Source organism: Sorex araneus, chromosome 4 (assembly GCF_027595985.1).
Source record: "Sorex araneus isolate mSorAra2 chromosome 4, mSorAra2.pri, whole genome shotgun sequence".
Lineage (NCBI taxonomy): Eukaryota > Metazoa > Chordata > Mammalia > Eulipotyphla > Soricidae > Sorex > Sorex araneus.
The window spans coordinates 161893898-161907736 of NC_073305.1; the positions used below are offsets into that span (position 1 = coordinate 161893898).

Consider the following 13839-nt stretch of genomic DNA (forward strand, 5'->3'; position numbering starts at 1 on the left):
ATATGTTAAAAATAAATTATCAGATTTTCATCCTAGAAGTTCTCATATTTAGTCTAATTAAATGTTTTGAGTTTTATTTTGGAAATGACACAACTAAATTGTAAACACAGGTGAGATAATTGTGTGTTTCACTCACCACCAGAATACGTGCCAGTGTTAAACTGTTCAACATAAATAATGAAGGGGTTAATAGTCAGCTCTAAAAGATAATTGCATGATATACTAATAAGATTGTTACATTTGCCTTTCTAAATATAATAATGGAATCTTAAAAAAAGACAAAGAGATTTCTCTCAGTTCTTATGCTTGCTCTCCTAAAACTCCACTTTTAGATTAAGGATCATTATCTTCACTCGTCTATTTAGACACAAGCAAAAAACAAAAAAAAGGCATATTAATAAAAACCCCTTTTAATTATGATATAAAATCATAATACTATACCAGCATCACAGATTAAAAATATATACCATGTCAAAAGTTTTTTTAATTGCCCAAATATAAAGCAATTAATGATTTTTCAGAATCATTCTGAACTGTTCATAATCCTATGAAATTTTTATAGGGTCATTTAATCTTTGTTGGGAGTGAGTTGAGGATGGGTTGTTAATATGAACTGTAGGTTATTTAGCAGCATATCAGGTGTTCAGTTTACCTGAATAGAATCAACAACCTAATCCACCTATGATAGTATCATCGTTCAAAACTATCTACAAACATTATCAGATGCTTTTAAGGAGATAACCCTGTTAGTATAGAACCATGGCTATATTTTATAAATATGTATTAACACATTCCTCACTCTACCAATGCCCAAATTGCCAATACTTAAACATACTTACAGTCTGAGATCCATAATTCTCAAAGTACTATCTTTGGTATGGATTAATAGACGTTTTCCATTCGGATGAACCTCCAAATAACTTATTGGAATCCCCTTAAATTCACTTTCTTTAATTTCCTAAAATAATTTTAAAATAATAAGTTCACTTTAAAATTTATCTGTTAAATCTTCTCTAAAAGAAAAAAATTAAGATCACATTTTTAGCTGTACTATATAGATGCTTTAACATTAACAAAAAGTTCCTAAGTAACTTCAGTTTAAGGATGAAAGAAATTTGTAAAATGCATTTCCCGGTTATTACATAATGTCACTACTAATTAGCATCTGTTTTTGTAGTACACTCACTTTTTCAAAATGTAGTCATTTACAGAAAAGAAGTACTTTCTACACACACATTCTCTCACGTTGTATTTTCTGCTTAAAAAGGAAAGTGCCTCCCATAAAGGCAGGGGGTGGGTTTGGGTGGGGGTGGGGGGAGGAATACTGGGGACACTGGTGATAGAAAATGTACGATGGTGGATGGTATATGGATAAAACCCAAGAATGAAAGCTTTGTAACTGTATCTCACGGCGATTCAATTAAAAAAAAAAAAGGTAAGAATTTTAAGATTAAATAGAAAGAAAAAAAAAAAGAATGCTTTTATGGAAAGCAGGGGCACTGTCAGTGTTTATGGCTTACTCCTGGCTCTGAGTTCATGGATCTCACTCCTGACAGTCTCAGGAGACCATATGCAGTGGCAGGGGTCAAATCCCAAGTCAACTGCATGCAAGGCAAGTCCCCTACCCACTGTTATTACCTCTCTAGCACCAGAGAGCTTCATTTTTTTACAAATTCATGACAATTAACTTTCAACAGTTAACAGATTAGTTTTTCATTCCCTTAATTAACACCTGATTAAAAAAACACATGTTATCCATACCTTCTAAAATCAGTTGATTTTGATTATGATTTTTTTTAAAGCTATGTTAGGCAAATATGGAAGACACCTGACTAATGAGGTCAGAAAGATATCCAGGGCTGAGAATAGCTCAGTGACTAAAGTCCCAGCCTGGCAAGTGCAAAGTTTGATGCCTGGTGCTGCCCACAAGCAACAAGTGTCAACCTGGCAGTGCTGTGGTTTGTGCCTGGCAGCTCTAATATATGTAATTCTTGGTGCCAGAGCATTTTCCAGCAACACTGCGTCCAGGTATGTGTAAGCACCAAACCAAAAGGGGGTGAAGTTTGCCAAGCATTGCAACACCCCCTAAAAATAAAAGTGTGCAAGTCCTTTAGCCAGGAAGTTTGACCCTTGCTGAGCACGTCTGAGCACCCCAGCCACCCCCAGTGAGCACTACCACAAGGCTGTGTGTGAACACAATTAAACAGTGTGAGCCCAGGCAAGCACATGTGCAAACACCCCAACCAAAGAGGTGCAACCGTCAGCAAGCATCAGTGTTCAAGTACTGCAGCCTGAAGTGTGACTCTCAGGCCTGGCAAGCACTACAAAATGTTCAGGCATCACGGCCAGGCCTGTGTGTGACCTTCAGTCACCACAATAATAATGAAGGAGAAGGGAGATTTAAATTATGACTTAAGTAATGGGTATATATTTGAGAAAGTTGCTAGCAGATTTACTATCAACAGTATATTTTAAGGATTTCTCCTGTTTTCCTTCATTGTATTTATGCTGAAACTAAAAGAGCTCTGGTAAAAGTCCATGTCTTGTGTCAGAGAGTATGTGAGCAAATACAGGCATACACTATCCTAAGGGAAAGCTAAGGAGAACTTAGCATTTCTGACTTTGTCAGCTGAAGAGAACCAAAAACATTCTGGGCTAGAGCAATAGTACAGCAGATAGAACATTTGCCTTGCACACAACCAATTGCCAGCATCCCATATGATTTCCTGAGCACTGCCAGGAGAGTGCAGAGCCAGGGTTAACCCTTGAGTAACACTGGGTGTGACCCAAAAAGCCAAATAAATAAATAAAAATACATACCATATCATTTCCTAATTTTCATTTGACAATCAAGTAATTACCAAGTGAAAGGTCATTGAGGTAAATTAAATTTGCCTTTCTGTTACCCTCTCAGAGAGCCCAGCAAGCTACTGAGAGTATCCCACCCACATGGCAGAGCCTGGCAAGCTCCCATGGTGTTCAATATGCCAAAAACAGTAACAACAAGTCTCACAATGGAGAGGCTACTGGTGCCTGTTCAAGCAAATCGATGAGCAACGGGATGACAGTGATACAGTGATAGTGATATGACATACTCAACAGATTTAACTAAAATTCAATAGAATTCATTTTCACTACAGTGCCTTTCAGATAAGGACAACTGTTACAACCTAATCTGATATCAAAGATTAGAGAAGAAAAGACTGAAGAAAAAATAGCACCATGCAAAAAAATATATACAAATTTATTTAAAACAACCTCAAGTTTAATAAATTTGTATTTTTAACTAAAAAGTACAAAATACATACAAATTGATTTACATACAAACCATCTTAAAAGCAACTCTATTTCAAAATTGTTTTTTCATTTGTTTCTAATGAGCAAATTCCAAATGAAATAATTATTGCATTTAAATAATCTCTCATAATTACGTAGATTTGAAATGCAGTCCTACTAACAAACACTAGCACAGTTTTTAGAGAAATATGATTAGGGCAAAAAAGAAAACAAAAACTGTGGAAGATATGATTTACAGATGGTACTATAAGGTATACCCTGCTATAATGTAAATTTAGTTATGTATCACTGAGTGACAGTACAAATTAGGGCTCAAAAAAAATGGAAGTAAAATCTTGTCAAAATGTACAGTTTTCCCTAAGTTTCTATGTAATCAATTTATCAAGAAATTAAGTAATCAATCAACAGAACCTGATTTCACAGAGGTAAGGGAAAACTTAATTATCCTTTTCAAAAAAAGAGAGAGAAACAAGCCCTAAGAATTTTTTTTAAAGTTATGTGGTTTGGTTCTTCTATTCAAACTCATTGATTAAATACCAAAATTTGAATGACTTTATTAATACCTTATTTATAGTCCAGTGACGCACTGAATGTTGCACATCATTAACTTTAACATAGGTATTCCAAACAATAATCACTCCTGTGCAATCTCCTGAATACATATGATGACCTATTTTAAAAGATGAAATACAAACTTTGAGATGTATAATATAAAATGGGAAAGTACATTTCAGTAAACAAAGAATCAAAAGGCTATTAAAAGTATATATGTTGGGGGAGGCCGGAAAGATAATACAGTTGGTAAGTCATTTGCTCTATATGTAGCTGACTTAAGTTCTATCTTCAGCACCTCATATGGTCTCCCAAGTGTTCCAGGATTAATCCCATGATCACAGGAGTCAACACTAAGTATAGCAGGTATGGCAAAACAAACAGAAACAAAAAAGTACTTAAGTTTTTTAAAAGGGCATTCAAAAGAACAAACTTTATGAGCAAATCTTAATTATACCTGAATGAAAATTTTACTCCACTGAAAAGGAATTGAGGATCTCAGTGCATAGATGTGTTTCAAATTCCAAATTTAAACGAGTTGGGGCCAGAGAGATAGTACAGTGGGTAGGCACTTGCCTTGCATGCAATGAACCCAGGTTCAACCATTGGCACCAAATATTTTTTTGCCTGGCCTCCAAAACCACCAGGAGAGATGCATCCACCCTGAATGCAGAGCAAGGAATAAGCCCTTAAACATAACCAAGTATGGCAAAAACTAAACAAAACACCAAAACAAAACAAAAAATAGCTTAAATTATTCAATATGCAACTGTATTTCTCACTTTTATTAACTATGTACACAATGGTTAGACCTTTTAGGAATTCAGTAAAAGATCAGGGAATAGAAAAATAATTGATGCTCCAATTTAACACCAATTCTTAGACTCCAAACACCTCACAGTAGAATGTAACCATGGGGATCCCAACAAGTTCAACCTCATACCCACTTAGGAATAGCTTACACACCATTACCAACAGATGGTTGGTATAGTTGGTCTAGTTCAGCAACTATAAAAGAAACTTACACAACTGACAAACTGTTCAATATATTATAAAGTTCTAATTCTGCACAAATATATATACACACTTGTAGTTTTGTCCCTATTTCTACCTACTGGAGTGAAACAGATTAATTTCTTTTGTGTGTATGGATATAATATACCCAAATACAGGAAGAAACCATTCATCTCCGTTTTTTCATCTCAGCTACTTCTATTATGTCTGACAATCTTTAAACACCTTACTATTCTTGGTTTATCTTTATTGAACATATTCCAATTTACTAACATCACTGGAGTTGAAACTGAGTACATTAACAATATTATCATATTCCAATCTTATACCTATTTATTATAACATAGCCTATAGCTCAGCTCATCTCTAAAGTAGGGTTAAAACTGACTAATACAGTTTACTTATTCTTTCTTCTGATAAAATAATCTATATTTATATCTTTAAAGCACAGCTATATTATTCATGTACTAAGGCAACCCTGAAATAACTGCAAATTTCCCTTATATATGTCTTTGTATTTATAAAAAGATCTTATGGCTACAATTAAAAATTACATACTCAATTTTCATTAATTTTTTCCTCCTATTTTTCTGATTTTTCCTTTTAATGTGTAATATTCCCAGGGGCCAGAAAGCTAGTATAGTGGACAGGGCTCCTACCTTGCACACAGCTGACCCGGGTTCAGCTCAGCCCCCAGCACCACATATAACCCTTCAAGCTCTGCCAAGAGTAATATCTGAGCTCAAAGCCAGAAGTAAATCCAGGGTGTGGCCCCCCAAAAAAACAATTTAAAAACTCTCAAAAATTAATAAATGAAAATTGCTAATGAGATTTATCTATGAACTTTAGAACATGAGTAAATAAGATCAGTTAGCTATATGTGTTTAGTAACTCAATGACTTTAAAATTATAAACAAAACTCCCTGTTATAAATAAATGTTCCGGTTTATTAGAATTATAAATACATATAAATATCAATGTGCATACACAATCATTAATACATGAAGTCCCTCAAGTTTTCATAATAAACTAACCTAGTGAAAATAAATTTTACAAAATTCTTATGCAACTACCCTTCATTTGGAAGATATTCTTTCACATACCATCAATATCAAAACAGAGAGAGTTGATGAAACTCTTGTGAGTGTCAAATTGTCGAATCAGTATGGCAGGATCCTCTTTTACATCAACGATCCATATCCGTATAACAGAATCGTAGCATCCTGTAACTACCAGATCTTTCACAGCTGGATGGAATTTGGCCGTGTAAACAAAAGAAGGATGAGGTAAAACTCTGAAGGTATTTATATTATTTAATTCATTTTTCCATATCCTGGAAAAGGATTAAAAAGTTACATTCCTACTGAGATATTTCATCAGTTTTTCTAAAAAAACAATATAGCCATAAGATATTTAACTATAAGACAATAAGGTAAACGCTAAACCATATTTTATACAACCAGTGCTAAACTATATTTTATAAATAAAAATGAAAATTATGTCCAAATGTTTGATGACTGGACTTCTTTACATTCTGACAAATTATTTCAAGCATAATAGTTAATTTCTCCAATTATAATACTGTAAAATAAAAAACTGTGTTTTACCAGAGTTTGGGTTTTTTGGTTTTTTTTCTAGTTTTGAGGCCACACTCAGCAGTACTCAGCTGAGTATGCCTGACACTGTGCTCAGGGAACTCCTTGCAAGGCTTGGGAGACCACAGAGTATGCCTGGGATGGAACCCAGTGGGTCTCATGAAAGGTAAATGCTCTACCCACTGTACTATCACTCCAGTCAGTCAAAAATTTGACTATTTTTAAAACTTCTTTTGACATTGGTCAAACACTCACTAAATAGTTGATGAAGTACTGCACTTACCACAAAGCAAATAAAAAATAAAACGCAGGGAGAAACTCTAATAGCTTAATATCTGGCCTGTTTATTGCTTTTGTAAAGCACAGGGAGTTTAGAGAACGGGATAGTCCATTAAAATCTTTACTTATAATTTTAAAGCCTAAATAATGAACATGAAGACCTCAAAGATTTAAGTTATTTTAAAATTACCATATGAGTTATTTAGCATGATTAAAATAATCGTGGCACTTTGATAGACACTACACTAATCACAAAATTTATGTTTATCTCTTCCTCAAAAAAGGATTTGAAATTTTTTGTTATTGTTGCTCTAATCATAATAGAAAAGTAACCTAAGGTTTAAACTGTTATGTTATATGCACTGAATTTCTAGTCAATGTATAAAAACAGACAAAATATGGGCTAAAGAAAGAGTATATAAGTTAGGGTACTCGCCCTGAATGCAGCCAATCTGAGTTCAATGCCCACTATCACCCTGAGCACTGCCAGGAGCGATCCCTGAGAACAGAGCCAGGAATAAGTCCTGAGCACAATAGGCTATTGCCCCATCTTCCCAAAAATGACAATATCTAGCAACAAACAAGAGCTCCATAAGTGTGGAACATTGGACTTTGAAGGTTTGATTGTTATTAGAATCAGAACATTTCGATTTTACTAGTGGAATTTGTAGTCTATTCTTTATTTTTTTAAAATTCTCTCTCTTTTTTTTTGAATCGCTGTGAGATATACAGTTACAAAGTTGTTGATGATTAGGTTTCAGTCATAAAATGTTCCAAAGGATGTGTATTGGAACATCCTAGTTTATTTTAATTACTGTTTAATAACTAAGTTGGAAATTAAGACCCTCTCAAAATTATCACTAAAATTTTTTAAAAAATCAGTTTCTATTCAGAAAAACATTCTTTGAGTTTTCTCAGCAGCTGCTTAAAATACAGGATCTGATCCTCAATTACTAAGAATCCAAACTAATAATGAAGAAGTGAAAGAACATGTTTTTAAGCAAAAATAAGGCATGTGTGTCACTGCATAAACATTTTTATCATATCATTGCTTTCAAAGAACAGATGATACATGAAATATAATATTTAATGAGAAAATAAAATCATCAGTTTGGAGAGAATGTAAGATTGTTAAAAAAAAAAACCAAAAACTTTAGATACTTCCTATAAAATCTTAACAGCATTTGAAATAATACATAAAAGGAAGAAAGAAATTATACCCTAAAAGAGATTGATATAATTAAGATACAATACTTATAAATAAATATGAAGCTTTTAATATAAAAATGATATTAATGATTTTAGTCATCCAAGCAATGGCAGAATCTAAAATGTGTACTACTTGGTTTAGGAAAGAATCAAAACTAATTACAGAGAAGAACAAAGACACACAAATTCATAAAGATTACATGAAAACATAAGAAATATGTAAGAACTGGAATGACCAAAACTTACCAATGTTAAAATAGTACATGTGAAGAGTAGGTGGTCTAGAGATAGAGAGGCCTATTTGGAAGCCATTACACATGAAAGGGCCTTTCTGATTATATATGAAGCAGCTGATTTGAGAAAAACCCAGTTTTCTGAAAATAACTGAAGGATATTTAAGAAAAATTCACATTGCAAAGAGCAAACTATTGAGAAATACTTATTTAGTGAATACTTAAGAGTAACATGTAACAGTGAGACTTACAAAAAAGTCATGTGGCAGAGAGTTAAGGAGTGGGAAATGCTATTTAGCAGACACTAAGAGTAACATGCAGCAGTGAGCTCCAGGAAGACAGTGAAGACAAGGGTAGAAACCCAGATTTCTGCCTTTTGGGAATATTACCAACTCTTATCTCTTTTTTTGACTTTGTTACAAGTATTTCTCACCTCCTTCAAACACCTAACTCTTTTGTTCTACCTACATTGCTGCTCACTTCACTCAGTCCTTTCACAATATATTGCTTTAATGAGGCAACAAGTGCTAAATTAGTATCTATTTCAAACTTAATTATAAATCCATACTATCTAAGTATTATAGAGTAAAATGCAACAGAGGCTACAAGAAACGGTAAAATCTAGGTTTTAAATGTTTATTAGAAGATCACAATCACTCACCAAAAAAAGTTTAAATGTAGTTAAATGAATGAGTTAGGCAGAAAATGTAGGAAAAGGGCAAATTAACACAGGATGAGTAAGGTAACAGGGTATGGAGATCCCAAAGAAGATAAATGTTAAGTATATTTCAAAACATTGTGTGGGTGAGACAAAAGGATACGTAAGAAGTGCAAGAACTTAGGTCAATGAGATAAGGTCAATGAAGGACATGCTTGTCACGTCATGCTAAAGAACTGGAATATTTTCAAAATGCAATGGATTATCAAAGGTTGTTTTAATACCAAAAGATTATGAAAGATGATTCTGGAAAGATGATTTTAGCGCATCAGAACTAGAGAAGCTGTAAACTGACCAGTGGGAATAGTTTGGCAACAGTTCAAGCAAGCAATAACAAGACCTTAAAGAAAGGCACCAACGCTGGGAATAGTATGTATATGATTGAATGGTGATACAATTAGGAAGGATTTTTGACAAACCTGACTACTACTTAGGAAATAAATTGAGGAAAAAGGAAATGAGTTCCCAGCATGGGAATGAGTTGATGTGAATACCATTATATATACACACATATATGTGTATATGTTTGCAGATATATGTGTACATATATACATATACAGATATCTATGAACATATCTACAAATATCTATATTACATATGCATGTTATATGTATAATATAAAGTGAGCATTAGCAGAGTTACCATGTAACTGAGATCAAAAATGGAGAAAAATGAACGATTTGAATAAGCACTTCACATCAGGAGAGAAGAGTAAATAAAGGATACGCTGGAATAAACACAGGTGTATAGATAGAAGAAAAGGGATGAGAAAGAAATCCAAATGAAAAGAGATTGAAAACAAACACAAGAACTTGTTCATAAAAACTCTAAAAGTATTTTAACGTTAGTAATTAATTAGTATAGTGGCTCTAGAGTAGGAACCAAAACTGCCCAAATAATCTGAAAAAGTCAGAACAGAGCTGGATCAATAAGGCTGAATGAAGTAAAGGCAAAGAAAGGAGGCTCTTGATAGTGTGGAAAAGGGTAATAATATAGTAGTGTGGAAAGGACAAAGAGTTGAAAAAATTTTTGAGATAAGATCTGATTTTTAAGATAGCAGGAAACAATTTATAGAAAGATTTATTTAAAAGACCAGATGGATAGAAACTGTGAGTAACAGAATTGTAGATGATAGGATTCAGATTAAAAATACTTTAAAGATGTGTATGTTTTTGGCAGGAGAGCTAAAGAGAAAAATGGATGAATTTATAGATATTAGGGGGTAACCACAGAAAAAATATGGATATGGATAAATATTACTAACGATTGAGACTAAACATCTAAAGAAATTGGGAAGACTGTAATTAAATGTAATGTTAAAAAGACTGTAATGTAGAGAACTTGAAGTAATGGAAAAGTTTGTATCCACTGTTAGAGGAATGAGTAAAGGTAAGAAAAAATATACTTCAGCAGAGATGAGTACTCGGATTATTTGAGACTTGCAGATCCAAGGGTAGAGAGAGCAGCAGATAAAGCGCTTGCTTTGCACATGGCTGACTCAACTTCTCATATGGTACCTCAAGTACCATTAGGAGTGATTCCTAAGTACAGAGTCAGGAGTGACCCCTGAGCATCGCCAGATATGTATGGCCCCAAACCAAAAAGACTTGCAAATCTAGTTAGGCTTTGGTAAAGCTATGTTTTTCCTTGGAGTAACCTGGCAGCATACAGAATATTTATGCTGGAAAGAACAAAGAGACCAGATTTTTAAGGATATCATTAAGAAGTACCAATAGTAGGTACCGAGCTAGATAGTGAGGGAATCAATTGTCACCGATGGCCATGTTTTTCACTTTAACATAGAGAAACAGCAAATAATTGGTTAGACATTTTATATTGGAAATAGAGTCAATAAGATTAATAGAGGGAATCTAATTGTTAAGGTGTATTAAAAGAGAAAGCATCAAAACAAAGTGAGAGTGGGTCTCAACTTGGTCCAAAGATTTTTTTCCCTAGTCCAAAAATATAATAAATCTGTATTAAATATGCATACATACTTAATATTTGATAGAATCAAACTAAATCATACATTACAATGGCATCCTTAAAAAGTGGTATTTTTTTAAGAATACATGTGAGATAGAATAAGCAGCTAAAATAACAAGTGTAAATGAAACTTTATAAAGTGGCTTTGAAAAACTATTTTGTTGGGATCATCATAAAGTGGTAAGAAACTAAATTATTTCAATACTGAGATTCTGAAAGGTGAAAGTAACTGATAATCTATAAAGATCTTGAAACAAAAGGTGCAGCCAGGGAGACAGTTCAAAGGGCTGGACCTGAATTTGATCCTGATGTTAAAAAATACTTAATTATTAGCTCCATCTTGAATTATAAAATGAACAGTATATATAATAATTATTTAAAGGACTAGGGGCATTTTGGACTATCTAGACATGATATGAATTTTATAAACATTTCAAAAATGTTTTCACCACTTCTTTAGTCGATATTCTGCATATTTCTGACACTTCAAACGTAACATAGTGCTATAAGTTTATAACTACCATGATGGCAAACAGCATGCAAAGTAAGTACTTCCTGAAGATACTAACCTTGCAGTGCCATCAGATGATGCAGTGAGGATATAGCGATCATCTTTTGACCAGCAAAGATCATAAATGATATTGAGATGACCACACAATTCTCTCATGAAGCGTCCAGAAGGAATTTCATACACTAATGAAAATATTAATAATTTAGTAATTTCCAAAAAAAGTTACTTAATCCTTTACTTACAAATTCATTACTTATATTACTATAAAATTCATGTTATTATATGCAAATGAGGTTAGTATACCTATAAGAATTTTATCAACAGTCACTTTCAGTTTATTTCAAAAGCTACTTAAAAATATTTTCATTTGATTTGAACACAAATGACACACATCTGAAATTTTATACAATGCTATAATTAACAATTATTCTTTTTGTTTGTTTGTTTTGCTTTTTGGGTCACACCTGGCTCTGTACAGGGGTTACTCCTGGCTCTGCACTCAGGAATTATCCCTGGCAGTGCTCAGGGGACCATATGGGATGCTGGGAATCGAACCCGGGTCAGCCGCGTGCAAGGCAAACGCCCTACCCGCTGTGCTATTGCTCCAGCCCCTAACAATTATTCTTATCTATTTAAGAGAAATTTAAATATCTGATAATTTACTAGTAATAACAAACCAACTTCAATTCAAAGATTCTATAATTTGGCCATATTTTACCTGAAAATCCGCTAAATTTCAATCAAAATTATAACTGTTTGAGGTAGTAAAAAAACTATGTTTTTGTTAGAGGAAAATTTCTAGTACTAAAGTGACAGAGACTAACAAAATAAGTAAGATCCAATCTAATAAACAAGGTATTATATCTCTATGGATAAAATGAAGCGTAATCTCTTTTTATGGACATTTCCAAGTCTCTACCGTCCCCTAGTGGTCAGACCTAGTACCCTTAGAAATTTTTCCAGATTGGTCAAATAAGGAATTCCTCCATAAAATCAATAAGAACACTAGAAAAGATGGTCAGATTTAGATACTTAAGGTCTCTTGAAACTAAAAAAAAAATTTTGCAACAATCTGAGGGCCGTTTATTTAAGAAAATCAGGTGAATTTTAATAAGAATACTGAACTGTGATGTATGAACTTGTCCTGTTCTCATTCCACTTTCCCAAGCTCCAAAGTAGCCTTAAAAGCCAATAGCCTTATATCCCATTCCCACGCCACTATCAAATGCCTCCTTGGCAATAGGACTGTCTTTTTCTTTTTGGGGGGAAACCCCAACAACGGTAGTGAGTTGTGTGTTGAAACATGGAATGTAATCGAGATAAAGCGTAAACGAAGTGAAACTTATCACTTACAAGGGTGGGGACTGGGGAGGTGGGAGGGGGCAGCAGGTATACTGGGGGGGTTGGTGATAGAAGATGGGCACTGGTGAAGGGAAGGGTGTTTGAGTATTGTATAACTGACATAATCCTGAGAACTATGTAACCCTCCACATGGTGATTCAATAAAATTAAAAAAAAAAAAAAAAAACCTACAGAGGAAAAAGCCAATAGCCTCAGGAAAGTCAAACACTGCTCAAGGTATCCAGAAGTCCCAGCACAGCAGGATTGAGCATCCAGGCCTGGCTGGGCCCAGACACCAAACCAACAGCCTGCTAGGAGTGGACCCCATTCTCTACCTCTCTACCTCTTCAGAAAACCCTAGATTCTTCTTACTCGGGGGCACATCCAGCAGTGCTCAGAGGTTACTACTGGCTCTGCACTAGGGGATAAATTCTGGTGGGTTCAGGGGAACATACTGGGTACAAAGGACAAAACCGGTCAGCCTTGTGCAAGGCAAATGCACTACCCTCAACTCTCCGGATCCTAAATTCTTCTTTTCTTTAATTTAATTTTATTGTAGTTTAGGTAACGTGGCTACAATAGTGTTGACATTTATGGTACCGATGTACAAATTTACTGGATCCTATCACCTTTAACCAGTATCTTTATGTTACTTCTATCAACCTCTTTATTTTCCCCCCTCATTTTGGTAACCCTCAATTTGGTAACCTCAGATTTACAATCCAAGGCCAAGAGACCAAACACAATTTGAAGAAACAAAGAAAACATTCAAATTTGTGAAAAATACTATTTACACATTCAACAAACTAAGTTGATTCCAAATAACATGTTATAAACAATGAAAAAGCAAAAGATGATGATTTCTCTTTAAAACTGTTTAAGTACTAAGCATATCTGAACTTACATAAAATTTTTATTAGACCTTTTAGGTACAAAGTAACACATTTATTACATAAATATTAAAACATAAATCAAAGTGAAAACAATTACTTCACTGTCATAAAAAAATAAACCTCTATTAAGGAGGATATTAAGAATCGTTTCTCCTGTGCATAGGTTTTGGTGAATTTTTAGAAGAGAATAATCATCACCAAAATAGATAAT

At 33.8% G+C, this 13839-nt stretch overlaps 1 protein-coding gene across 10 annotated transcripts in view; it reads right to left on the minus strand.

The window, feature by feature from the left end:
- AHI1 (Abelson helper integration site 1) overlaps positions 1 to 13839 on the minus strand; it is a 216703-nt gene that overhangs the window by 163356 nt on the left and 39508 nt on the right. For all 10 annotated transcript variants that reach the window (XM_055135618.1, XM_055135619.1, XM_055135620.1 and 7 more), the window contains 4 exons: positions 11453 to 11576; positions 5967 to 6196; positions 3861 to 3967; positions 840 to 958 (listed from right to left, as the gene is read on the minus strand). In XM_055135618.1, the coding sequence (XP_054991593.1) occupies positions 840 to 958; positions 3861 to 3967; positions 5967 to 6196; positions 11453 to 11576 (580 nt within the window). The remainder of the gene's footprint in view (positions 1 to 839; positions 959 to 3860; positions 3968 to 5966; positions 6197 to 11452; positions 11577 to 13839) is intronic.